The following is a 25,921-nucleotide window of genomic DNA, read 5'->3' as shown; positions in this document are numbered from 1 at the left end:
CCTCTCTGGGGGTCCACCACAATGGCATATGGCTCATCGATCATGCCGGAGATGAGCGTCTTGCGGTGGCGGCCTCCACTTATCTGGGCCACCTCGATGACGTCTCTGCCAGAGTCAGTCCAGTACAAGTTCCCTGCCACCCAGTCCACAGCAATGCCACGGGGCATCTTCAGATCAGGAATCTGAGCACAGAGCCACCGGAGTTAAAGCGCTCAAGTTAACATTGTGTGCATGCATAAGCACAAAGCACAAAGCGACACACTTACCTCCACGTTTGTGACCCGCGAGTCACTTTGGCGACGGTTACGGTTGCTATTGGGGGAGGAGGAGGAAGAAGGCAGATCGTAGGAGGAAATGCGTCCGGTGTGCCAGTTGGTCCAGTAGATGCGGTTGGTTTTAACGTGCAGGTCCATGGCGTCGATGCGCACGTTGGCGTCACCCTGGAAGATTTGCTCATAGCGCCAGTTGAGCATGGAAGGGTCCAGGCTGCGGATCTCACTGTCGTCAGCGATGTAGAGTACTTGTCTCGGAGCTGGGGATCCAACAGGTTATTTTAGAAGAGCAAAGCAGAGAAGCAATGCAGTACATACTAGGGGTGTCATCGACTACGAATTGACATAATCGAATTACATTTTTCAAGCCTAACCTCAGGTCGACTAATCGTTGAATAATAATTATTTTTTTGCCCATTGATCCATATTCTTATTTGCGACATTTCTTTTTGTACACCGGATAACAGTCTTCTTGACTTGGCATAAGAATTAATTTAACTGCAACTTAGTCTACCATTGGATTTATAACACAATAACACACACCAATGAGATTGATTAAAAGTTCTTGAGTTATGTTCCAATTTCTACGAACAGTAGGCTATAACAGGCTGATATTTAAACCACAATAGGCGATATATCATGATTTATTGGGAGAAACCGAGCAATTCCATGTAAACTCAAACATTCACTGCCCTCATGCCTCAATGATCCTTGTTTCACAACCACACTTTGAAACCATTCTACTGTTAGATTGCCAGTCGAATCGGACTCCTTTGCTCGTATCATAAAAATAGCTGACTGCTTGGGCTCACCCCTAGTACATACATAATAAACATAAGCTGTAGGATTACTCACCATCAGCCTTGCAGGTGTCGTTGATTCTGGTGAAGTACTTATGGCAGCTGCACTTGTGGGCCCCCTTGGTGTTGTTGCAGATGTGGGAACACACTCCAAACTGCTTACACTCGTTCTTATCTGTGAAACGACCCAAGGTACACATGATACGCATCGCACATAGCTTGAAGTCTTCAGGAGCAGATGTGAGCCAACGTAAGATAATGCACAGTATGGTCAACCATTGAAAACACTCTACCTTCACATTTGTTTCGTCCATTGGACTCGAATCCGGTTTTGCAGGAGCAGAAGGAGTCGGTGCCGTTGACCACACAGTGAGCCTCGTCTCCATCTCCGCACACTGTCCTGTTACTGCGACAGTCATTCAGCACCGTGTCTGCAGGGCAACGAAAAAAAAACAGGTAGGCAAGGCAAGGCAAGTTTATTTATATAGCACAATTCAGACACAAGGCCATTCAAAGTGCTTTACAGGGGCAAGATTAAAATACATAATACACATTAGAAAAGCGAATGAATAGAAATAAAACATTTAAAAGCTAATGAATAGAAATAGAACATTTAAATACAATAAAATTGCAGGTTAAAATGGAAACGGAAAAGTCTTCCGACTTGATTTAAAAGAGCTGAGAGTTGCAACAGACCTCAAGTTTTCTGGGAGTTTGTTCCAGATATGTAGAGCATAAAAACTGAAAAGCTGCTTTTCCTTGTTTAGTCCTAACTCTGGGGACAGTAAGTAGACCTGTCCCAGACCACCTAAGTGCTCTGGACGGTTCATATTCATAACGTATCAGCAGATCAGTAATGTATGGTAGCATCAGCAGCATTCACACTGATAACCTCGCAGACTCTACTACACTGTCACATGAGACATCCCTAGAACGTGACCCAACCCACCTTTCTTATTGCAGTTGATTTCATCCGAGCCGTAGTCCTCACAGTCGTTGAAATAGTTGCAGCGCAGGACAGAGCTGATGCAGCGGCCACTGGAGCACTGGAACTCATCCTTCTGACACACCGGTGTGGGAGCAGGCAGTTCTAGAGGAGTATAGGGATCACACAGGTCATTGTCAAAACTCTGAATGCACAATGCAAAAGCCAATCCAAATCTACGATGTGCAGTCACATCCTATTGAAAGTAAAACTAGAAATGCATTCTTGAATTGTTGATGTGACTTGACAGTAAGCTGTGAAAGAGGTGTCTCTCTTTGTCAGTCTGTTTAATTGTTTCAAACAATAGCGAAACAAAACTTACGGCAGTTGACTTCATCGCTGTTGTCGCCGCAGTTGTTGACACCATCGCAGCGTTTGGATACAGGCAGACACACGCGATCATTATGACAGCGGAACTGCCTGGTGGGCGGGCACTGGAATTGAACTAAACAGGAGAGAGAGAGAGAAACATTGAGGGAGAGAGACATTGTGTTAAAGCAGGGTACACAATACATGGACTCTAGGGAATCTATGTCAATATGTGAAAAACAGGCGGTTCTCTCACCGCACTCTGCTGGATTCTCGTCCGAGTTGTCTCCACAGTCGTCCTCGCCGTCACACTTCCAGCCCAGGGGTTTACAGAGAGTGTTGTTGCACTGGAACTCATCCAGGGGGCAGTGTCTACCCACTGAAACACCACGAGAGAAGTGAGAGAAGAGTGTGTGTGAATGACACATAACCAACCGCCACTGCTTCTAAATGCATCCACGTCTTCAACATTATACAGGATATATCAGACTATGTGTGTGTGTGTTTTTCTTACCACCGCTGTCACATTTCTCCTCATCGCTGCCGTCGATACAGTCGGCGTCGGCGTCACAGCGCCAGCGGATGGCGATGCAATGGCCGTTCTTGCACTGGAACTGATCACTGTCACACTTCAAATCACAGCCATTCTGGACCCAAACACACATGAATATTAAGTAGTTAGTTAGACCCTGGGTTGTGTCAAATTTCAATTTTTTTCTCTTTTATTTTTATTTATCTTATTTTTTATGTTTTTATCTATTTTCTTTTAATTGTTTGCACACACAAAATAAGTGTAGGATGCTGTAGATGTGCACAATGACAGATGATAACCAATTATTGCTCCTACGATAAAGTAAATAATATATTTTTTTTTAATTCAAAGCAAAATCTTAAATCGGGGAAGAAGGAAATGGTTGGTGGGCGCTATATACCTCATCCGAACCATCAGCACAATCGTGGTCCCCGTCACACTTCCAACGACCGGCAATGCAGCGGCCGTTCGTGCAGGAAAACTCGCTCTCCGAACACTGCCGAGGCACTGAGGGCAGAGAGGAGACGGCTTTAGAGGGAGGCGGAAGAGAGGATCATTTGGAACCGAAACAGAGAGGCAAAGGAGCAAGGAGGAGAGGCGTAAGGGGAAGGAGAAGAGAAGAGAAAGGAGGGAATAGAGCAGACTGCAAAAAGAACTAAAGGGTGCTCTGTTTGAGAGCCAGACAAACGTGTATAAAACAAGGCAGGTAATATTCATTTCACAGGATTGACTCATCATGGGGGCACAGAGGTGGGAATGGTACAACATTGTTTAGGAGCTAGAGAGGAGCTAGTGGGATTGAAAAGGGATGGAGAAGGCCAAACAGAACAGAAAAAAACAAGCTGGGGTGGGCACAGGGGACAGGTGAGGGGGGGGGGGGGGAGGGGAGGGTGTGGATGGTTGAGCTTGAAAGTGTGTAAACACCTACCTCTGGCTCACATCAACAGGCCAGTGTGAAAAGATGCAAAAATAGACATGAGATGATGTGAGATGTGCAAATGGTTTCACAGAACTAATCAACGCAAACATAAAGAAATAAATCAAAGTCTCGACCGACAGACACATGGTGAAAGGTGACACATTTCTGAACACTGCTGTGACGCCGATGCATGTGAAAAGTCTGCTGACAGTAGAGCTCATATGACATAATATAAATCATTGTTTGCGTAGAGACTGTGAGCTGTGGTTGGGGCTGTGTGAGTGGGCCAGCAGTGTTCACCCCAAAAAAAAGTCAGAAAAAAAACACTCACCACACTTGTCTTCGTCGGAGTTGTCCCCACAATCGTTGTCGTAGTCGCATTGCCAGCGGCCCGGCACACAGCGGTTGTTCTTACAGCGGAACTGGTATGGCTCACATGTCCGCTCATCTGAGCACCAAACAGACACAGAGGATTTTAAGTACAAGCTTTGGGAAAGTATTACTATTACTAAACGTCCTGTCCTTTGTAATGTCCTCCATTCTAGCACTCTGTCCCTCCTTACCACACTCTTCCTTGGGTTCATCTGAGGCGTCTCCGCAGTCGTCCTCTCCGTCACACTTCCAGCGCGCCGGGATGCAGCGGCCCGAGTCCTTGCAGCGGAACTCATCCACACCACAGGTCATCTGAGCTGCAAGAGAAACAGGAATGAATGGGTAAGACACATTGAGGCTAGACATGTGTGGATTTGGGGAGGGGGATGGGGGGGTATATTCACTCTTTTTGTGTCACGGAATTATCAGACTAGGTAACCATAGTGAAATGCTCCTTTTTTTAAAGATCTCCTATTATACTACTTTTCTGGTCTTAATTTCTTGTTAAAAACTGCTATAGAGCAACCTGACACGAATATTCACATCACAAAAATTCGATTTTCGGGAAACTCTTCCTCTCATCTCAGCGCGCACAGCAGTCTCTCTCCACACTCGGCACTCTGTCTCCTTTTGTTTTAGCTCCAAACACCAGTGCAATATTCTCCAAGTGTATATATTTTTTTTTAAATCTAATTCTCTGACATCCAGAGACTCCCATTATCATCAATATTAGAGATCCTATACTGACGAAACCATGCTCAATATTGAATGTATTTAATATGTTCTGAGCAGTGGGTGTTATACTGTACTTACTGCAGTTGGCCGGCTCATCGGATCCATCCACACAGTCATTGTCTCTGTCACACACCCACACCCGCGGGATACAGCGCTTGGTGATGGCACACTGGAACTGGTTGGGGGCACACGTCACTTCGGCTGCACAAGACACAGACAAAATACACCAATAAATACAGAAGAATTGCTCCCTCTTGAAACAAAATCTCACCCATTTAATATGAATTCTGAATCGCCTGGAGACTGTGATAATCATTACGTGGCGATTTTTGCCTGTTCTCACAACCTTCCGGTCAAAGTGACTTAAATGTAAATTCTGACCTCAGGATAGCAGGACAGAAAAGTTCTATGTGACGGCCCTTTGGAGCGGATGGTGAATATGTATCGGCAAATGTCACGGCAATTACACTATGCAATATCCCTTTGGCTTAAGGGGCGACGCTACAGCAAAAGGTCAAAATGGACAGAGGTACTTCTGGGGAGAGTGAAAGTGTTCGGCAATTTCCTATCTGCTCATGAGATTTTGGACAGAATGTATACGACATACTATAGTGACCACGACGACCATCCTTAGGCAGCTGCCACTAGCTAGGCAAAAAAAATTGAGAGCCTGGGAGAAATATGAGAACAATTTTAGACTCACGGCAGTCCTTCTCATCCTCTCCCTCGCCACAGTTGTCCTGTCCATTGCAGCGGAAGATGCCCGGGATGCATCGACTCGGGTGGGTACATTTGAACTGACTCGGCAGGCACACATGGATGTCTAGAAATATTGAAAGACAACAATCAGTGAGTAACAGAGGATATGGGTTATCATATAAGTACACCTATGGGGGGGATGGGGAAAGCATTCAAATGCTGTTGGTATGTGCTGCAAGAGTGTGTGTGTGTGTGTGTACCGCAATTGGCCTCATCAGAGTTGTCTTGGCAGTCATTGTCTCCGTCACAGATATAGGCCGGGTTGGTGCAGATGCCTGTGCCACACTGGAACTGGCCCGGTCTGCACTTAAATTCGGCTACAGTGATAAAAAAAAAAACAGCACATTATTAACTAGAATCAAAAACCAAACAATTTACTGGCAACAATGATTTATTATTATATAACTAATAGTGGTCAGGCTGGATTCATCACTCACGGCAGTCTGCAGGCTCATCGGAGCGATCCCCACAGTCGTCCTCAGTGTCACACTTCCACCAGAATGGAATGCACTTGTCATTTTTGCAGACAAACTGAAGGAACGCAAGAGAAATGTTAATATTTTCATCCAATGAATAATACAAGCAAATGTTCAAAACAATAGCGACAAGGTGGCTCACCTGGCTTGCAGTGCAGTTGGAGAGGCATTGTTTGCCATCGGCTGCCAGATAAAAGTTAGTGGGGCAGGCACACTTGTAGCCCCCTCCAGGTGAGAGCAGGCACAGGTTGCTGCAGTCTCCGTTGTTGACTTGGCATGGGTGTTCGGCCACTGAAGAAACAAGGAAAATCATCATTAGACAGGTAGCAGGACATAAAGATATTGCCATCAATGATGGTCGACTTAGTTTTTACCTTCAGGCTGGCGGTACGGGTGGTAAATGTGGACATCCATGGGTCTGTGTAAGGTGCTGATCAGCACAGTCTTGTTGACTCCCAGTGTTTTATGACACCTGTTGATGGACTTGGTCTCCCAGTCTGTCCAGTAGATGAACTCCTCGAACAAAGTCATGGCAAAGATGTGGGGTATATCCTGGACCAGAACTACAGGGGGCACAAGCAAGGAAGTAAGTAACTACAGGGGGCACAGGCAAGGAAGTAAGTAACAGCAACTGTCAATGGGCACAAATACACTCTAACTGAAGCTTCTGTGTGTTACCAGTGTGTCTGTTGGTGCCATCCAGGCTGGCGAATGCGATGTAGTCCTCTCGAGCATCGGCCCAGTAGATGCGGTCGTTGACAAAGTCCAGCGTCAGGCCGTTGGGCCAGGTGATCTTATCCTCTATGATGGCGCTCCTGTTGCTGCCATCCATCCCGATCCTTCCTATGTGGGGGGTGTCACCCCAGTCTGACCAGTATAAGTACCTGTCGACGGATGTGCTGTATTAGTTACAGAATCCACTAGGTTTCAGATGTCTTGTTATGCTGCTAAACACGTTTCAAACGCATCGCAAAAACTGTGTCTGATATAAATGTACTGTAAGCTATTGACATCTAATTGGAAAGTTTGACTTAGCAGTACACGAATGATGTTAAAGGTGTACCGAGGGACTTTCAGTGTGTGTTCATTCTTGCACCCCCTTTGGACAAAAGCGGTAGTGTTTTTACTACGCCAGCGGATGTTCCTGGGTGAGCGTACCCATGACAAAGACATTAAGAAATACTGAATAAAAATTGCAATCTTTGCACTGATGGTCTTGTTTGCTGTTACATGTCATTCATGATCATCAGAGGAAAAATAAGACTGTTTCAGCAATATTTAAAAGTTCCTGGTAGCACCTATATCTAAACAAGTTTCAAACGCTTCGCTACAACTGTCTAATTTAAATTGACTGTATATTATTGGAAAGTATAACTGAGCAGTACATGAATTGATGTTAATATAATGCACAATCAAACTTTCGCTGCACTACTTTTTGACTCAGATCCTTGATGGTTGGGTAGTGTCACTCTCTTACCCATAGCGCACGTCCACAGCCACAGCACGTGGCTCCCTCAGGCCGTTGTTGACCAGAACTGTCCGGTACGCTCCGTTCAGCTTGGACACCTCGATAGTGTCCCGACCCTTATCACACCAGTACAGGTTCCCTCCCACCCAGTCCACTGCCAGCCCGTCTGGGTTGCTGAGTGACGTGCGGTGAAGGACCTAAACAAATGAGCAAGCAGCACATACTTTCAGTATACTTACAATGAGAAATTTCATTATTTTTCCTGCACACACGCACGCGCACGCGCACGCGCACACGCACACGCACACGCACACGCACACGCACACGCACACGCACACGCACACACACACACACACAAAGGTTAATTACTCATTTCAAATGTCAGTATTTAATTATGTTAAGACCGAGAATGTGTTATCAGTACAATTCACTCTCCCCTATCCTCCTTAGGTTAGACGCTGGCACGCACACACTGACCTGAACATCGCTGCCGTTGATGTGCATGCGTCGGATCATGCTGCCCTGGGTCGTCACGTCCGTCCAATAAATCATCTGCTGCCGATAGTCAAAGTCCAGAGCCACGGCATTGTTCAAGCCCTGTCAAAGTAGAGGAGAGCTGCATCAGTCTGGGCCAGCGATATATATACAGTATAAGCCCCTTTAGGACAGTATAACTATACAGGCTTCCTAAGCCCTTCAAAGAGGGACACATCCTGTACTATGTGCGAGTCTCACCTGTTTGATCAGTGTGTAGTTGGAGCCGTCTAAATTGAGCTTTCTCAGATAGTAGCGGTTGGCGAAGATCAAGAAGGGTTCCTCATCTGCAGGATTGGGAGACATCATCATACATACATGAGTGGATTTACATTTTAAACCCCCTTTACTGGATGTTGGATTAATCTCGTCATGACTTCTTACCGGAGGTGGATTTGCATATGGTGGGGTTTTCAGGGCTAAGCTGGAATCCCTCCACGCACAGACAGTGGAAGCTGCCGTGTGTGTTGATGCAGCGCTGCGTGCACGGGTAGGTGGTGGTGCACTCGTCAATGTCCACGCATGTCTTCCCGTCGTCTTTGAGACGGAAGCCGGGGTGGCATCTGCACTGTGAGGGAGTACGGAGCACGGTAAAGCAACAATGCGCAAGCTGCTTATTTAATTTTTTTTTTTACGCGTCTATTAGCGGGAGAATTTCGTGTCGGAAGTTTGATGGTGTTAAGCTTACCTTGAAGCCTATTTTCAGGTCTTCACAGAGTTGAGAGCAGCCACTCAGTTTGCTGTTCAGGCACTCGTTGATGAAGCAGTTCAGCTCGTCGGAGCCGTCGCCACAGTCGTCCTTATGGTCACACAGCAGCGTCTCGTTGATACAGTTTCCGTTGTTGCAGGCGTAGGCAGAGTCGTTGCATTTCTTCTCTGTTCCAACGAAAGAAAAACATTACATTAATAAACAAACAAACAAATGATGAGGAAAATGTCGACCGGTGCGGCAGATATTATTTCAGAGCCTCAGAGCGCTTTCTAGGTGCCAGAAAGGTAACAAGTATTGGTGCTATATTCACTCTTATATTCATTAAAGACCTACTTCACCGGTGGGAATATGAAGGTGTATTGAACTCTGAGATCCTATGTAGTATAAATGTGCAAACATTTTAGAAATTGGTTCATCCTAGCCTGAGAAAAGGCAGAAAGAGTGTTTTATGGACTCACTCTCTAACCCTACATTTTCCCATGTGTGACATCACGCATGGTACAATGTAGGGTTAGGATTAACAGGACAGCTGGGCCAAGGGAAGACTGAGGGAAGAAAAACCTCATTCATTATATTATAATAGTGATTTTATGATGATAGAACACTGGTTCCGTATGGGTGAAGTATTCCTTTAACTATATACTCATCTTACTTGTCCTTTGTCTTGGCGGCATTCTTGTTTACATCAACACTCTCAAAGAAATTAAGTGCACAGCAATGCATCATCAACTACTATAAAAGTAGATGGCATGAAGCTAGGCTGGAGAAGAGTAGCGGAGACTGTCTAACCCAAAAAGCGACAAATACGCCTATGGGCTCCAGGTCGCTCCTATAGCACTGCCAGCCTCTCTAGCAGTCGCTGGCAGGGGGCGGGACGTTCAAGCAGCACTGCAGACATCACACCCAGTGTGTGAATAGTCTGTCATGTTTGTAGTAGAGCTATACAGAACCAGGGCAGTCTTTCATTTAAAAAAAATATTAAAACAATTAATCATGTTGGGATTTCGTAGATCGCTCTTTTAAGTTACTTCCTTCCTGCTGTAATTGGCTTTTGCTTCGGCGATGTCACTGGTCATTTGTATAAAGTTCAGCTCTGCTCAACTTCATATTTACGCCCTGGGCGATCAGATCGCTTCAAAGGGTCTGAGTCTCCCACTCCACCAACATTTGAGAACCGCCGTCATACCAGATACTGATAGCAATAACGGATCAGATCAATCACACCTCTATCAATACATAAAAGAAGCAGTTTGTTAAAAGTCAGGTGCTTCTGGACTGGCCGTGTGGATCTAACCTGAGCCAGTGCAGCGTGGGTTCTTAGGGGCTTCGTCCGATTGGTCGTGGCAGTCGAAGTCTCCATCGCACTCCCAAGAGCTCTGGATGAGGCAGCGACCGTTAGCACAGCGGAACTCGTTGCTCCCACATGTCGGATATTCTTCAGCGAGAAAAAAAAACAGCGAAAAAGAGGTGGTTGAGAAGTGGCTGTTAAAAGCTAGAGCGGAGGAGGAGAGAGCTGTTTTTAAATGTCTACATCGGGGGGAGGAAAGAGGGTCATGGCCCCACTACTCACCACACTCCTGGGACTCATCCGAGCCGTCGCTGCAGTCGCTGTCGTGGTCACACACAAAGTGCTTGGGGATGCACTGTCGGTTCTGGCACATGAACTCGTTGCTGCTGCACGTGTTGTTGAACACTGAGACATAATAAAAAATTGGAATGAAAGTAAATGGCTTTTAGAACCATATAGGTGCAGTATGGATTTACAAAGAAAGATCTTTGTCACTCTGGGTAAATAAAATGTTTGTATTTTTAACTAAATCCAACTCGGTCTGCAGTGCACTCACCACAGCCGGCTTTGACACTTTCGTCAGCTCCATCCGGACAGTCTTTGTCTCCGTCACACTTCCAGCGCTGAGGGATGCACATGTTGGAGGCAGGACACTGGAATGCCTCAGGACTGCAGGTTCTGGTCTCTGTGACAGATAGAAAGGTAAGTGAAGATGATTTTGATGTATTTTTTTTTTCTGCCCTGAGTATTTGTGAATATACTGCGAACACAATCAGATAATAACATTTCAGGAATGTTTGCAAGTGTTGCATTGCAAGTGTTGTGCAGAAGTCACCGGTAAACTTATTAACAATATCCACAAAAGGTAGGGAATCCTCCAGGTATAGGCATTGCATTATAGTTCATACTTTTCCACATAATCTACTGTCGTCAACAAATATTTTTGATGCTACATATTTTAGCACTGATGTCTCTTTTGGCTCAAGGCTGTTTACGCCCAGCACTCACTGCACTTGCTGTCCTCGTCACTGCTGTCACCACAGTCATCAGATCCGTCGCACACCCAGCGGTTGGGAATGCAGCGGTGGTTCCCACACTCAAACTGAGAGGCTGAGCAGAATTTATCTAGGAGAGGTCCAGAAAGAATGCATTAGGGTGCAAAATACAAAGTAACAAAGCAACGGCCCCCTTCGTTATTGCAGCCTGTTTATGTGTTGTTTTTTCTTTCGTATCTAAACCTACCACAGTGAGCCTCGTCAGCACCGTTCTCACAGTCGTTCTCCTTATCGCAGGTCCAGCTCATGGGGATACATCTTCCACTGGGGCAGGCGAAGAAGGGCGTGGGACACTTTGTTTTCCCGCTCCCTGGTACGGTGACAGAGAAGTGGCAGGTTAAAAATAAGAAAACATTATTGTATTTCAAGGAGAATTACCTCCCAAACCACATTTTAATGGAAGAAAAATTTTCATTGTTTTTTTTTTTGCTCCATTTGAAATAATCCAAATTGCTTTTACCCAAATTCATTTTTATAATTGTGTTTTTGAATTATTAATTTACATTTAAGATGTGAGAATATATGTGTATTTCAGAGGATGATAAAATACCGGGGCAATTCCTTTCGTCGGAGAAGTCTCCACAGTCGTTGGCTCCGTCACACTGCCATGAGGGGGCGTAACAGAGTGTGGTGAACTCGCACTTCTGAAAGGTCACTCCCTTCACTCCCAGATGGAAGTAACTGGAACAGTCCGTGGCGGCTTAACAAAGACAAGCAGCATTACTTTACACTGGAACCTGGGACAACGTGTTTTTTATTTTGTTTTTTTTTCATAGCTCTAGTCACTTTGTATGAATCTTGATCATTGTGACTTACAGCAGTTCATTTCATCACTGGCGTCATGACAGTCCACTTTCTGGTTACACTTGCTGGAGTTGGTGATGCAGCCTCCGTCTCGGCACTGGAACTGATCCACTGTACAAAGTGTGGCTGAAAATAAAAACGCAAAGAAAAACAAACAAAAAAAGAGTCGGTAAATTGGAGGGGCGGGAACATTATTTAAAAAAGATATCATATGACTGCAGGATATAAGAAGACTGGACTCACTGTTACAGAAGGCTTCATCTGAATTGTCTCCACAGTCGTCCTGCCCGTTGCACCAGGAGCTGTGTCCCACGCAGCGGCCGTTCACACAGCGCCTGTATCCCTTCTTACACGAGCGGTTAGCTGGGGAACCAGACAGGAGATGACATGGACTCAAATTACAAATGAATGTCAACAAGGAGAAAATGGATGATACTGTTTTGGACAAAAGGGACAAGGTTCCACACTCACCACAGTAGGACTGCTTCTCATCAGACTTGTCCTTGCAGTGGGCCATGCCATCACAGGTCAGGGTGTAGTTGATGCAGTCTCCGTTTCCACACTCAAACTCATCAATGTTGTTACATGTAGTGTTGAGGGCTGCGAGGCAAAGACAGATAAAAATGCACTTATGAAGGAGCAGGCAGCATGGAGAAGTATCCAATGCTTATTTAAATCCATTCAAATTCAATGCACGATATCAGCCTTCGCTATTAGCTTTAATACATTATGCACGTGAGAGAGGTTCTGCACACCAGGATCTGAATATTGAATACAATATTTATTATTAAAATATTTGAATGATATAGTGTTCCAGAGGATAAGCTTTTATACATGTACGGTATCACTGCCACCATGACAACATTTTGATTCTATTATTCTCTGTCTTGTTTTACCTATGCAGGTGTTGTCTTCCAAAAGCTTCCTGTCACCACGGCAACTGCAATTGACCCTTCCCCCAGAGGTCAGCAAACACAGGTCCTGACATCCGCCGTTGTTCACACGGCACAGAGAGAACTCACCTAGGAAGATAGAAGGAAAAGTTACGGAAGCTGAACAACCTGCACATATTCACAAACACCTTAAAGGGTCACACACAGACATCTACCCACCCACCCACCAACACACAAACACACACTTTTATTTTTTTGCACCACAATGCAGGTCTTTGCAGGACTTTATTTTGCTGGATTAGCCACAAAATGGCATCCTTTCCGAGGTATGAAATCTCCTTTTAGCAGTTTCTCAATTTATCCCAGAGTATTACAAGAAAATCACAAGACCCATTCATACACAATAAAAGATTTGCACTGTGATAATGGATTTTATCCATGTCACCCAGTCTAACACATTATGCACTTCAAAATCACTATGACAAATGACACACACACACACACACACACACACACACACACACACACACACACACACACACACACACACACACACACACACACACACACACACACACACACACACACACACACACACACACACACACACACACACACACACACACACACACACACACACACACACACACACACACACACACACACACACACACACACACACACACACACACACACACACACACAGCTGGATCCCCTCAATCTTTGTAAAAAAAACTCACAGCTGTTGGTGTCGTTGGCCACTGCGACGATGCCCATTGGCTGCTGAGGTATGTCGGCACGCAGCACCTTCATGTCTCCTCCTGTGTACTTGTCAGCCCGTAGCACAGCCCTCCGCACCCAGTCCGTCCAGAAGATGTAGTCCCCGTAAACGGCTAGGCCAAACGGATGGACCGGCTCATTTTTCAACACCACCTGCAGAGGGGAAGCACAACCACATCACGTCATCATGAGCATGTCAGCCATTGAGAAAATCCCAGCCTTTAAAAAAGACTTGAAATTATATAAAAAAAAAAAACTAGAGACCTCATCCTCTAGGCAAGGCAAGGCAAGTTTATTTATATAGCACAATTCCGACACAAGGCCATTCAAAGTGCTTTAGCAAGATTAACATACATCATACACATTAGAAAAGCGAATGAATAGAAATAAAACATTTAAAAGCCAATGAATAGAAATAGAAACATTTGAATACAATAAAATTGCAGGTTAAAATGGAGACAAAGTATTACAAATATTGTCATTCATGCCTAGTGTATGTCACTCACGTAGCGCCGCGTGCCGTCATACTCGCAGCGTTCTATCTTGTCCAGCGTGGCGTCAGAGAAGTAGAGCTTCTCGGCGCGGTGGTCGATGGCCAGGCCATTGGGGGTTCGGATGTCGTTGCCAATGATCACCAGCACGTTGGAGCCGGTCAGTGTGGCGCGCATGATGCTGGGAGACTGCTCGTTCCAGTTGGTCCAAAACATGAGGCTGCAGGGGAGAGGGAGGGAGAGAGAGAGAGAGAGAGAGAGGAGGGGGGAGAGAGGGAGAGAGAGAGAGAGAGAGAGGGAGAGGGAGGGAGGAAGAGAGAGAGAGAGGGGGAGAGAGAGAGAGAGAGAGAGAGAGAGAGAGGGGGAGAAACTAAGAAATGTGCATGTGCAGGAAATTTTGGACATTTAAAAGGGAAACCGGAAAAAAGTAAACCAGGTCTTAAATAGTTTAAAAATCAATATATGATATCAAGGTTAGGCGTCTTAATAAGCTTTTTAAAAAATCGTATTGAGAATAAACATTATAAAACTTTTTTTTTGTCTAGACCGTTTGACAGGACTGTGTTGGGCGTGGCCGTATCGAAAGCGGTCTCCATGGCAATAGGCGTTGATAAATAAACTATTTTCAGATGCTTACTTGCATTGATTCTCCCCCAAATTACATGGTAAGAAGGATTTGGGGGGATTTTGGTCTTAACAGGGGCTTTAAGAACAGTTCTTCTTGCTGAAAGAGGGAGGGTAGGATATGAATCAACGTATTTAGTCCTAACCTCTGACACTCGTCGAGCACAAACGCTCTTGGGTGGTCGTCTCCCGACATGGAGACCACGGTGTGCCTGTCAGCGGCACCCCAGCGGCCCTGGTCCACCGTGTGACGGGTGATGGTTGAGGTGGTGTAGCTGGTCCAGTATAGCATATCCCAGCCCCTGTGGTAGGCCAGGCCCTCCACCGAGCCCACATCTGAAATAGAAGGAAGGAATGGAGTGAAGAGGATGAAAGGGAAGATAGAGAGACGTTAAAGCACAAAGAGAGAGAGAGAGAGAACACAGAAGACAGAGGGAAAAAAAGGGTAAAGGAAAAGAAGAAGCACGTAAATCCCAGTGCTATGTTAAAAAGGCCAAGTGTGGATTGTCTGGCAGTGCTGCTCAGTGCTGGCAGACTGCTGTATGGCATCACAGAGTCAGGGGCCTCTGGACATGACGGCTTGGTATTAATGACCAAGAACACAGTGTGAGTCCAGGCTTTTATCCAGCAAAATAGCTCACTATAAAAGGTCACAATAACAGTGGCCGGCTAGCGTCTTACTTTCCGTTAGCACACTACCTCATCAACAGCTGAGAAGTAAGAAGTCATTTTTTTTGATCCAAAGCCTTGAAATGAGTAAGAAGGCTGTGGAGGCCAGAGGCCAGACAAGAGTCAGCCAGACTGGAGGAACACAAAGTTCTGTAGCCGCAGATACGGAACAGCTGCTCAAACTGCACACGCACACACAACACACGCACACACAACACACACACACACACACACACACACACACACACACACACACACACACACACACACACACACACACACACACACACACACACACACACACACACACACACACACACACACACACACACACACACACACACACACACACACACACACACACACACACACACACACACACACACACACACACACACACACACACACACACACACACACACACACACACACACACACACACACACACACACACACACACACACACACACACACACACACACACACACACACACACACACACACACACACACACACACACTGGAAGAGTACATTTGAAAACAGACACGCATCAGATCACTCCAAAGCCAAATCATAATTGGTAATAGTTGTCTTCCTGTAACTGTCACTAGGCGAGGGTCTAATGATTACAGCGGCCTTTTTCCACGTCTGGATATGATCTCACTCTTACACAGTCTGGTCCCAGAGAGGATCATTGAGCTTCACCACCAGGTGGGACACTTGACACTACACCTCAACATCTCCAGTGCAACGCCGCGCGGACATGAATCAACATGTGTCCAGCTCTCCCGCTATAGGAGTCTGTGAATGGAGCTAAGCTGATGGAGAGCAGAGCTAAGGCATGCCATGCTAAAAACAACTGCGTACTCATAAATCAATGGCCCCCGAACAAAAAAAATCGATGAGGAGCAAAATGAAATCCATTCACCCCTGTTTCCTCTTTTCCTCCGTGCTGTAAATGAATTGTAAATCTCATAGCCTTCAGCACTCTCTACTCAAAGTCTTGCTTTTCAGTGCTCTTTTATCATGACATTGTTTGCCCGAGGCCTGTTCATCCTCACTCCATGTTTACAATCATTCAGACGGGGCTGAATTTATGGCTCCGGAGCTCAGCTTGTTATGCCGTTCTTATTGCAGTCACCTGCGGTAAGCGTGACAGCAGTTCAGTGCTATCAGACCAGCAGTCAATAATTACCTTGATTTGTGAAGGCAAACACTAAATCACTCTTTGTCTCTCTGTGTATACACACACCATATCTTCTGTATGTTCTGTATATGTGTGTGGAGGGACAACTCTCTGTACAGATATTTTCAGATAATGAACCGAAACACTGAACCCTGGGAAAATCTACGTAAGGCCCTCCCCTAAAGATAGCAGACCAGCCCATCTCTTGCCGGCTTTTTGATAATCAGTCCAGAGTTCACCTGCCGTTTACTCTGCTTTTATCCTCTCTCAGTGTCTAGTTATTGGCCTCTCTTTCCCCTCCCCTGCTAGCATTGTGCTTTTTCTCAGGAGAAGGCAGGAGCCAGGCTGATTGTGGATTGCTGAGCACCAACAGGCCTGATTGAGATGTCATGTGGAGCAGCCGACCCGCTCCGAGGTGACAGGAAATCACAAATCTACCACGTTTAAGCTCTCAACACTCGGACGCCCCTGACAAGAGTCCCGAGGGAGGGGATGAAAACCCCCGGCAGCTAAGAAATACGGAGTGTCTTGACTTCAATGGAAGGATCTGGCATTATTATTATTTCACTCCATTTACCATCCACCCTGCCAATCAGAGGTCGAGCTGACTTGCCAGGACTGGAACGGTTTCGTTCAAAATCAGGACATTGGAAGCAGCGTGAACCAAACTATGAAAACTAATCAATGGCTGAATGTTATTTCAAAGGACAATTTGAAGGAGGTACTGTCATTTTACGTATATTATTGATTCATGTATTTGTACATCCATCTTCAGTCCTCAGTGATCAATTTGACCGCCAACCATACGCAAACAATTGGAAATCTGTGTAATGTTATTTAGGGTCAGATGTAAACTCCTATTGACTGGCGGTATGAGTTATCATTCCCACATGTATTATCAGTAGTTTTATGACCAGCCTGTAATATTTGACCCAACCTAAAGCAAACACTAGCCTGACTGTGAGACATGTCTGCAGCTGAAGACAGGATGCTGCTGCTGAGGAACTCTACAGGTCCAGATGATCTCCTGGGGAACAGCAGCAGTGACAGTGGTCTGGGCGACGTGGAGCAGGTCCTAGTGCCCATACTAGACGTGCTGATTCTGCTGCTGGGCGTGAGCGGACAGACCATGGTCATGGTTATCCTGTGCGGGAGGCGGAGAAGGGGGTTGGGCCCACAGAGCCCCATGACGGGCACAGGGACAGACGTATTACTGCTGGCTCTGAGTGCCGCAGACCTGCTTCTGCTCTCCATGCTTCCCTTCCACACTGTCGCCATAGCCATGCAGCACTGGCCCTTTGGGGACTTCATGTGTCGCCTGGTGGGCTTCCTGGGATCGGCCTGCTCCTCGGCCAGTGTCTTCACCCTGGCCACCCTGGCCGTGTCCCGCTACCTGACGGTGGTGCATCCCACCAGAGCCTACGTCCTCCTCTCCCCACGCAGGGTGTCTGTAGCCGCCGCGCTCCTCTGGGTGCCGGCCTGCTGCCTGGCCACTCCTCAGCTGGTGTTTCGCTACGTGGGATCTCCACATCGAAGCACCCCGGATGGCGTGGCTTGCTTTGCTTTCCTGTACCACCGAGACCAGCTGATATATGGACTGTGTCACTTCATCCTGGCCTTCTTGCTGCCCCTGGTCACCATAGCAGCGGCGTACGGCAAAATCTACATGTTCCTGTGGTGGAGTCGGCAAGCTGGCAGGGCGCCTCAAGTAGAGCGCTACCAGAGCAAAGTGACCCAGACGTCAGCCATGCTAGTGCTGGCTTTCACCTGCTGCTGGCTGCCTTCCTACGGCCTGACACTGGCCCTACTGGCGGATGAGAGCACAGGGGCCACAGGGGCCTCACCACGTTATGGCCCCTTCACCGTGTTTGCACGCCTCATGGCAGTCTCCTCCACAGTGATGAACCCCATCCTCTATGTACTGATGTCTGACAAGTTCAGACAAGACCTACGGAGGCTGTTCAAGAGGGGAGAGCAAAGTGCCAGCGGGGCGGTGGCTATGGCTGCTGCCTGATTTAAATCACTATCAACCACTGCTTTTATATCACTGAACAGCTGACACTGAGCAACGTGACTACCTAGTACCTACTTGGAATTACAATAAAACAACTGGAAGCTGAGTTGCTTTTTTTCCTGAAAGAGAATGTGAAAAAAGACTACTTGACAAGGCAAAATAAAATAGAAAACAGCTCACACAACAGCAGACAACATTCAACATCTAACAGCAAATCACTGGGAGTCTGGATGTTGTACAACAAGATTAAACCGGTGGCCTTGGGAGGTGCCGCTCTCCCGGGAGAGTGGGACAAAAAAATCCTGAATCATGCATTCCTTGTAAAACGGTTTAAAATAAAGGCCCTTTGGTAGAACATTAACGGTGCACCTGGGTTGAGTTGTGCTGAGATAAGGTGTATGGAGGTATTTCTGTCCAGGGCTGTTTATGTTTGAATACACTATGTTCTCAAAGCAAAGATAAAAAAAGGTAGCTCCTTTTGTTTCTGTAGATACAACTTCAGAAGAAATAGTTCCCCGGTGTTCAAGTAAACTCCAGCTATTTCTTCTCCACGGGGGATTTGATGTCTAGAACTAAGTGTCCCTATTGTTCATAAAAAAGCGTTTGTAATTCTTAAAAAGGACAAAATACTAATGTTTATTTTTATTTGTTAAGATGTGGGGGATACTCACTTTCAACCACAGTCTTGCGGTCAGAGCCATCGTCACTGATCTGCTGGATGTTGCCAAAGTGGATGTCGCTGAAGAAGATGCGGTTGGCTCCCTTCCCTCCACCGCCTCTGTAGTCAAACGTGAGCGCGATGACGTTCTTCATGTGCTCGGGGTCTTCAAAGGGCTTGATGGGCGCGTTGAGGTTGTTCTCGTCCGACAGGTGGACACTCTTTAGTATGGTGCGCTCCGAGTAGAGCAGGTAGCCGTCGTAGTCGCGGCAGCTGCTGCCGTCTTCAGCCAGCATGCCGTGGGCGCAGGCGCACGTCCGCTGTCCATTGCCCCGGAAGAGACAGAGCTGCTGGCAACCGCCGTTGTTGTCTTTGCACACATTTGTTCCTGTACACAAACAATGATATCCATTAAATAATAGTTTTTCAAAAAACGATAAAAGAATTTGGCAAATTACCAAATACAATAACAAAAAATAATGCCCTGTAACCGAAAGATTTCCTGACATTTAATGAAATATTTATTTATTCATCACAATATTTTGCAGGTAAATCAAGACATTTTACAGTTCAAATATAAAGCCCACCTTGCTGCCTGGCCCTATTGAAAACCTTGATGTCTTTCAGCTGTACTCCGATACCAGTTCTCAGAGACACGGAGTCTGTGGCGTTGTCCTTGCTGCCTCTCTTAATGGAGCCGTTAGCGTGTGTCCTGGTTCAAAATAGACGGTACAAAAATAGATTAATAAACAGGGGCTGGGAGCAGATAAGAATTCAAAATATTAAGACTTTGGGGCCAATATAGTTCAAAATAAGAAAGATTTGTGAACAGGTTATACCTATTTCTAACTGACCTGTCACTCCAGTAGATGTAGCTCTCAAACACAGACACAGAGAACATGTCCATGTTGTTGTTGGCCAGCACCACTTCCCTGTTCTCTCCGGTCTCCAGGTTGATGCGTTCAATCTTATCCGTCCTGGCATCACACCAGTACAGCATACTCTCCTACATGCACACACAGACAGTAAGGGTTGAGACAGTGTCTAAGTGTCATGATGCAATGTCCACTGTCTGCACTGCAACATAGTGATACTGTATATGAATGCTAGAAAAAGGTTTGTTATACTGCACCTCATAGTCAATGGAGATACCGTTAGGCCAGCTGATACTGGCATTGACCAGGACAGCCCTCTGTGTGCCATCCAGACGAGACCTTTCAATACGGGGATACTGGCCCCACTCTGTCCAGAACAGGTAGCTACAGACACAGACACAGACACAGACACAGACAGACACACACACACACACACACACACACACACACACACACACACACACACACACACACACACACACACACACACACACACACACACACACACACACACACACACACACACACACACACACACACACACACACACACACACACACACACACACACACACACACACACACACACACACACACACACAGTAATCAATAATGTGAGAAATGACAGAAAGCAGAAGCTAGAGTAATTGGTGATAGAGCCTGCGTTGTGTGTCTCCTCTCACCCTTTCTCGGGGTGGACAGTTATGGCCCGAGGCTTGTCCAGGCCCTGGGAGATGACCACGTAGCGGAAGGAGCCGTTGAGCCTGGCCACCTCGATCACATCAAAGCCCTGGTCCGTCCAGTAGATGTTCCCTGTAGAGGACGGAGGAGACACAAAACACTGATGCACTAGCAGACCCTGTGTGCCACGCGTGTATAGTGATACTTTTTATTTAACCCCATCTGGCCTAATTTTTGACAATTAAAGTGTCCTGAGAAATATATTTAGAGTTAAATTGTTGTTTTTTCTCCTGTGTCTGTTCTTGTGTGGGTCTATTTCCTCTCACTCCTTTTATTTCACGCTCTTCCTTCCTACTCTCTTTTGGTCAAGCATGATATCTTTACTGACAAGCAAACGTGTATCAGTGTGTACGAGTGATATTGTTTAAATACCACCATTTTGGTCATGTGCACAATGCTCTTTTTTTTTCTTTTTTTTTTTTTTTTTTTTTTTACACGTCTAAGTTTGTCTAACCTGCTATCCAGTCGACAGCGATGCCCTCCACCCTGCCGATGCCGTTAGTGACCACGTCCTCCCTCCAGGTCTGGTCTCTCTTGGCCCTGCTGATAGTGCTCAGGCCCATGTCCACCCAGTAGATTGTGTCATTGTCTGTTGAACACAAGTGAAACATGTTATTATATTCATCCAGCTAGGGGGAGACAAAGTACTTTCATTCTGGGGGATATACTTCCTTATCTCTGCATTTGAAATAAATAAATAACCCTATGTTGTGAGAGGACTTACCAGCATGGAAATCTATGCCCACAGCCAGAGATGTGCCTGACACCGGCACCAGGGCATCAGACTTGTCCGATGGGTCCAAAGGAATACCGCGTATGCCTTCGTGCACAGAGTACAGCAGGAAAGAGCCAACACCTACAGCAAAGCAAACAAATAAAAAAAAATCCCCTGCTTTGAGCCCTTTGAAAAAAAATGTTGTGTTGCATCATCACACACGTATCATTTTTCATCAATTCCCGATGAAATCAAGAATGCATTGTTTTTTTTCCCACATGAATGTGTCGTTAACGTACCCTCACAAGACTGTTGCCCGGTGCGCAGGCTGTATCCCGCCGTGCACATGCAGGCTCTGGTGGTCGGAGATGTGGGGAGACACAGCTGGGAACAGTCTCCATTGTTATTACTGCAGAGATTGGTGCCTGGGAACACAAAAGCCCAAAGAACAAAATATACAAAACAAATCAAAGAGATGTTACCGAGGCATAAACAGATGTGCTCTCGGGGATAGATTTACACGCCACATGCTTCAAGCAAAAACTGACCTTCAATGCGACACGGAACATATTTTACTCCCTTTTTTTTTTAAATTACTTTCCTCATCTAACCAAAACAAATGTTTGACAGGCTCAAGAAAAAACTTTGCATATGGCCGCCAGTCCTGCACCTTTCTGCACAGTCTCATTGTAGATCTTCATGTGCATCATGGGGGAAGTGCTGTTCCTCAGGACCTTCCAGCTGCCGCCGTCCTTCTTGTCACAGGTTCCTATTTGGTCAGTTCCTTGGTCGGCCCACCACAACTTCTCTCCTAAAAGGATACACCATCAACACTCTGCGTTAGGAAGAAAGCCCTCAATGTTGACTTAGAGCAAGAAATACAGACAGGTGCATCTAAATAAAAATGGAATATCAATGTAACTAAAAATGTTATTTAGTTCAAAAAGTGAAACTTGCAATATATCCTAGATTCAATAGGCATAACATGAAATTAATCTTGAATTAAAAGTCCTTTTTTTCATTGTTTTCTGTAATTATCAAAATATTTGATCAAAAGAAAGGCCTAACACATTTAAATTACTGTACTCAATGTAACATATGTGAAAGTTTGACTTTTGAGTTGACTGTTCCATGATGTAACTGTACATTTGCAAAATTATCCTATATAATGGTTAAACTATACCGACATACATCACTGGCCTAAAAAAATAAATCTAGATTTTTCTCAGACGTACCCATGATGGCCAGAGCAGTAGCCTTGGTCAGCTTGCCCTTTACCCCCTCTAGCACCTCCAGGCCAGAGCCGTCCAGCTTGCAGCGGTTGATGGTGCTGTTTCCTGAGCTGATCCAGTACAGATGCTCAGTGTCAAAGTCGATGGAGAGACCTGGAAATCAAAAGAGAAGATGTGTGAGTGACCTGCCCTGTCTCTAGAGTGCACCGTCTCTCATGCAGTCACACTATAAACAGGTCCAGTATATAGCATGGTCTATAGTCACTCACCAACAGGGCCTTTCTGGTCTGCAAAGAGCACGCTACGATTGCCGCCATCGGTGTTGGACATGCTGATGCTGTCCCCGTCAGTCCAGTAGAGTTTCCTGAATGAAGGCAGGCAGGCAGACAGTTACGGTATGCCGCCCTTGACAGGAGGAGGGACAACTACGATTATGTTTTAACAGCGCATCGTAATTTGCCTCGTTGACCAAACTTAGTCAATAGGCCAACTTAACTTTGATTTTAAAGGCTTGCAGAAAAAAAACTCATTGCTAACTGCATAGCAAAATTTGAGGGAATCAATTTGCCATTCTGAACTTCCTTTCTGGCACTGAAGCCAATCCACCTCATACTTACAACATACTGTACAATGATAATTCCTTAACCTTAGCTGGTTTTGTGTTTGTCCATGAGATCTTACTGAATGTTTTCTCTGCTTACATCTAATAGTTAAAATAGTAACAGTAAAACCAACAACACTATACTGCGCAATCTGTGCAGCATCCGATTAGTAATTCATACCCAAATGTTTAAAAAATAAATATTAAAATAAATAAATGCAATGTGCCTTTAAGGCCCAATCAAGATGAAGAAGAAATATAGCTGAGCTGGCAAACTGGACAGAGGAGAACAAATGAGATGTTTTTTTCTAGAATATTCAATTCAGCAGCTATACAAGTGACCTCAACTCCTCATTTATCACTGACACCCTCACTCTCCCACACCACACCACACATAAACACCTTTCCCTTTGCCTTCAGGTTCCTTGCCCCTCCTCCACATACAGTATATACACACACAGGCAGAGTATACAGGACAATCTGATTGTGTATCACTGTGTGTTTAGGCTTTGTGTTGTCTATGTTTAAAGGGTATCTATCCTCTACCCCCATCACCCATTTCCTGTTACATCCTACCACATGCACCACACCCTTGTTTGTTAACATGCCTTTAAATACAATTTCTGAAGCATTTAAACGCCCACATTCACAACACACACACACACACACACACACACACACACACACACACACACACACACACACACACACACACACACACACACACACACACACACACACACACACACACACACACACACACACACACACACACACACACACACACACACACACACACACACACACACACACACACACACACACACACACACACACACACACACACACACACACGCGTAAATTGGACTTAGTCCCTCCCCCACTCTCTCTGCCCCCACCCACACTCTGGGCAGAGTGTTAGTGTAGCAGAAAGAGGAGACAGCCCCAGCATATGGATCCAGCATCTGCTTCTCATTCCCCCCCCCACCCCCCCCATGCCAACAATGCTCAGATCGGAAACATTCCTCCGCTTAAGTGGGCTAACTCTTTGAAAAGAGAGGAAGGAGTACACAGAAAAGCGCGAGGAGGCGGAGACACTTCTTTAGAAAAATATCCTTTTCTTCGGGCCACTTCAAATACTGAAAAAGCACACATATCGCTGCAGGACAAAAACTAAAAATATAGGAATCCAGATGGGTTCTGTTTCTCTTTGGGGGGAGCTGAGATGGGGGGTGGGGGAGGTGATGTTTCCAGAGGGGGGAAAAATGGACATTTGCTTAACAAGGCAGGAGGGGACAGGGAGTAAGATAAACACTGGTGCAGAAATAGCGGCAGAAAGCGACAGTGTCTACTGGCCGTGAATAATTCATAGATAGTCTTTCTGAGCGCATAAGCTTTATATCTTTCAAAATAGAAATGGAGCAAGATGGAGAAAGAGAGAGACAGAGGAGAAGGATGGCATGAGTGGAGAACAATTTGGAACCACTTCCTGAGTGAAGAAAACAGTCAGAGGTCAGCGTAGTGCACGTCTTTACCAAACTACTCTGTCCCGGAAAAAAAACAAAAAAACAGAAGGGAGCCAGAGCAGCCAGACATTGCCTTAGTGTGTGTTATTATGTGAGCGCGCACTTCTGTAAGTATGCGTTAAAAGGTGAAAAGGAGGGTGTCTGGGAGCAATTTCTGAACACTTCATTTTCGACTAAGTGTTACAGCTTTCGTGTGTGTGTGTGTGTGTGTGTGTGTGTGTGTGTGTGTGTGTGTGTGTGTGTGTGTGTGTGTGTGTGTGTGTGTGTGTGTGTGTGTGTGTGTGTGTGTGTGTGTGTGTGGCAGTGTGTGTGGCAGTGTGTTTGTGTGTGTGTGTGTTCTGACGACCCACCCCAGTATTGGATGCAGCACTAGACAGTGTGGTTTGTCCAGGCCCTGGATGACAGCATTTTTGAAGGAGCCGTCAAGTCTGGCAACATTAATCTGTTTCTTATTGGCATCATAGCTGGTCCAGAACAGGTTTCTGGACACCCAGTCCACTGCCAGGCCGTGGGCGTTGGGCAGATCTGAAAGGAATGATAAACACACACACACCGAGTCATTTAGCGACCCTTCTCAGTCATGCTGTTGTATGTGAACCGAAAAAATCCACCCAACCGAATGGATGATCAGAGAGAAAAGGGGGAACAACAGCAACAAAAGACAGTTCATTTACCCTTCGCTGTGCCCCTTCCCTCGTCAGTTACTGCCTGCGCTTTCCATAATATAATTTATAGTGATACTTGTGGTAGATTAACCATTGGAGGGCTCTTATATTATGCACTGGTTGGTTACGTATAGCAGGGAATCATGCTTACAGACAGAGGCGAAAGCTGCATGTACAAGGCAAAATAGACATTGTCCTCCAAACTCTTTGGGTGCACAGTATGGCTCTTACT

General features: G+C 45.8%; 2 protein-coding genes across 2 annotated transcripts in view; one reads left to right on the top strand and one right to left on the bottom strand.

The window, feature by feature from the left end:
* LOC307249060 (low-density lipoprotein receptor-related protein 1-like) overlaps positions 1–25,921 on the bottom strand; it is a 101,820-nt gene that overhangs the window by 4,877 nt on the left and 71,022 nt on the right. Inside the window, exons 30-77 of the mRNA XM_080025660.1 lie at positions 25,375–25,549; positions 23,167–23,261; positions 22,901–23,050; positions 22,336–22,476; positions 21,965–22,090; positions 21,675–21,806; positions 21,405–21,539; positions 20,893–21,022; positions 20,468–20,594; positions 20,190–20,341; positions 19,923–20,047; positions 19,349–19,723; positions 14,955–15,144; positions 14,200–14,404; positions 13,654–13,846; positions 12,917–13,042; positions 12,492–12,620; positions 12,264–12,383; positions 12,033–12,146; positions 11,767–11,916; positions 11,404–11,526; positions 11,170–11,286; positions 10,718–10,846; positions 10,444–10,566; positions 10,168–10,308; positions 8,850–9,037; positions 8,546–8,729; positions 8,363–8,448; positions 8,105–8,224; positions 7,637–7,824; positions 6,838–7,043; positions 6,534–6,722; positions 6,302–6,450; positions 6,121–6,214; positions 5,884–6,000; positions 5,628–5,747; positions 5,003–5,125; positions 4,381–4,506; positions 4,149–4,265; positions 3,299–3,405; positions 2,881–3,013; positions 2,623–2,745; positions 2,380–2,502; positions 2,022–2,162; positions 1,366–1,503; positions 1,128–1,247; positions 267–532; positions 1–182 (exon numbers count right to left, since the gene is read on the bottom strand). Coding sequence (XP_079881786.1) covers positions 1–182; positions 267–532; positions 1,128–1,247; positions 1,366–1,503; positions 2,022–2,162; positions 2,380–2,502; positions 2,623–2,745; positions 2,881–3,013; positions 3,299–3,405; positions 4,149–4,265; positions 4,381–4,506; positions 5,003–5,125; positions 5,628–5,747; positions 5,884–6,000; positions 6,121–6,214; positions 6,302–6,450; positions 6,534–6,722; positions 6,838–7,043; positions 7,637–7,824; positions 8,105–8,224; positions 8,363–8,448; positions 8,546–8,729; positions 8,850–9,037; positions 10,168–10,308; positions 10,444–10,566; positions 10,718–10,846; positions 11,170–11,286; positions 11,404–11,526; positions 11,767–11,916; positions 12,033–12,146; positions 12,264–12,383; positions 12,492–12,620; positions 12,917–13,042; positions 13,654–13,846; positions 14,200–14,404; positions 14,955–15,144; positions 19,349–19,723; positions 19,923–20,047; positions 20,190–20,341; positions 20,468–20,594; positions 20,893–21,022; positions 21,405–21,539; positions 21,675–21,806; positions 21,965–22,090; positions 22,336–22,476; positions 22,901–23,050; positions 23,167–23,261; positions 25,375–25,549 — 7,063 coding nt within the window. The remainder of the gene's footprint in view (positions 183–266; positions 533–1,127; positions 1,248–1,365; positions 1,504–2,021; positions 2,163–2,379; positions 2,503–2,622; positions 2,746–2,880; positions 3,014–3,298; positions 3,406–4,148; positions 4,266–4,380; positions 4,507–5,002; positions 5,126–5,627; positions 5,748–5,883; positions 6,001–6,120; positions 6,215–6,301; positions 6,451–6,533; positions 6,723–6,837; positions 7,044–7,636; positions 7,825–8,104; positions 8,225–8,362; positions 8,449–8,545; positions 8,730–8,849; positions 9,038–10,167; positions 10,309–10,443; positions 10,567–10,717; positions 10,847–11,169; positions 11,287–11,403; positions 11,527–11,766; positions 11,917–12,032; positions 12,147–12,263; positions 12,384–12,491; positions 12,621–12,916; positions 13,043–13,653; positions 13,847–14,199; positions 14,405–14,954; positions 15,145–19,348; positions 19,724–19,922; positions 20,048–20,189; positions 20,342–20,467; positions 20,595–20,892; positions 21,023–21,404; positions 21,540–21,674; positions 21,807–21,964; positions 22,091–22,335; positions 22,477–22,900; positions 23,051–23,166; positions 23,262–25,374; positions 25,550–25,921) is intronic.
* Positions 17,631–18,677, top strand: LOC307249148 (somatostatin receptor type 5-like; the record flags this gene model as incomplete). Its single annotated transcript, XM_080025784.1, has 1 exon — positions 17,631–18,677. The coding sequence occupies one exon, from the start codon at positions 17,631–17,633 to the stop codon at positions 18,675–18,677; it is 1,047 nt and encodes a 348-aa protein (XP_079881910.1).

Source organism: Ammodytes marinus, assembly GCF_949987685.1.
Source record: "Ammodytes marinus genome assembly, chromosome: 4".
NCBI lineage: Eukaryota > Metazoa > Chordata > Actinopteri > Uranoscopiformes > Ammodytidae > Ammodytes > Ammodytes marinus.
The sequence above is the reverse complement of the archived record's forward strand: the minus strand, read 5'-3'. Positions and strand labels throughout refer to the sequence as shown.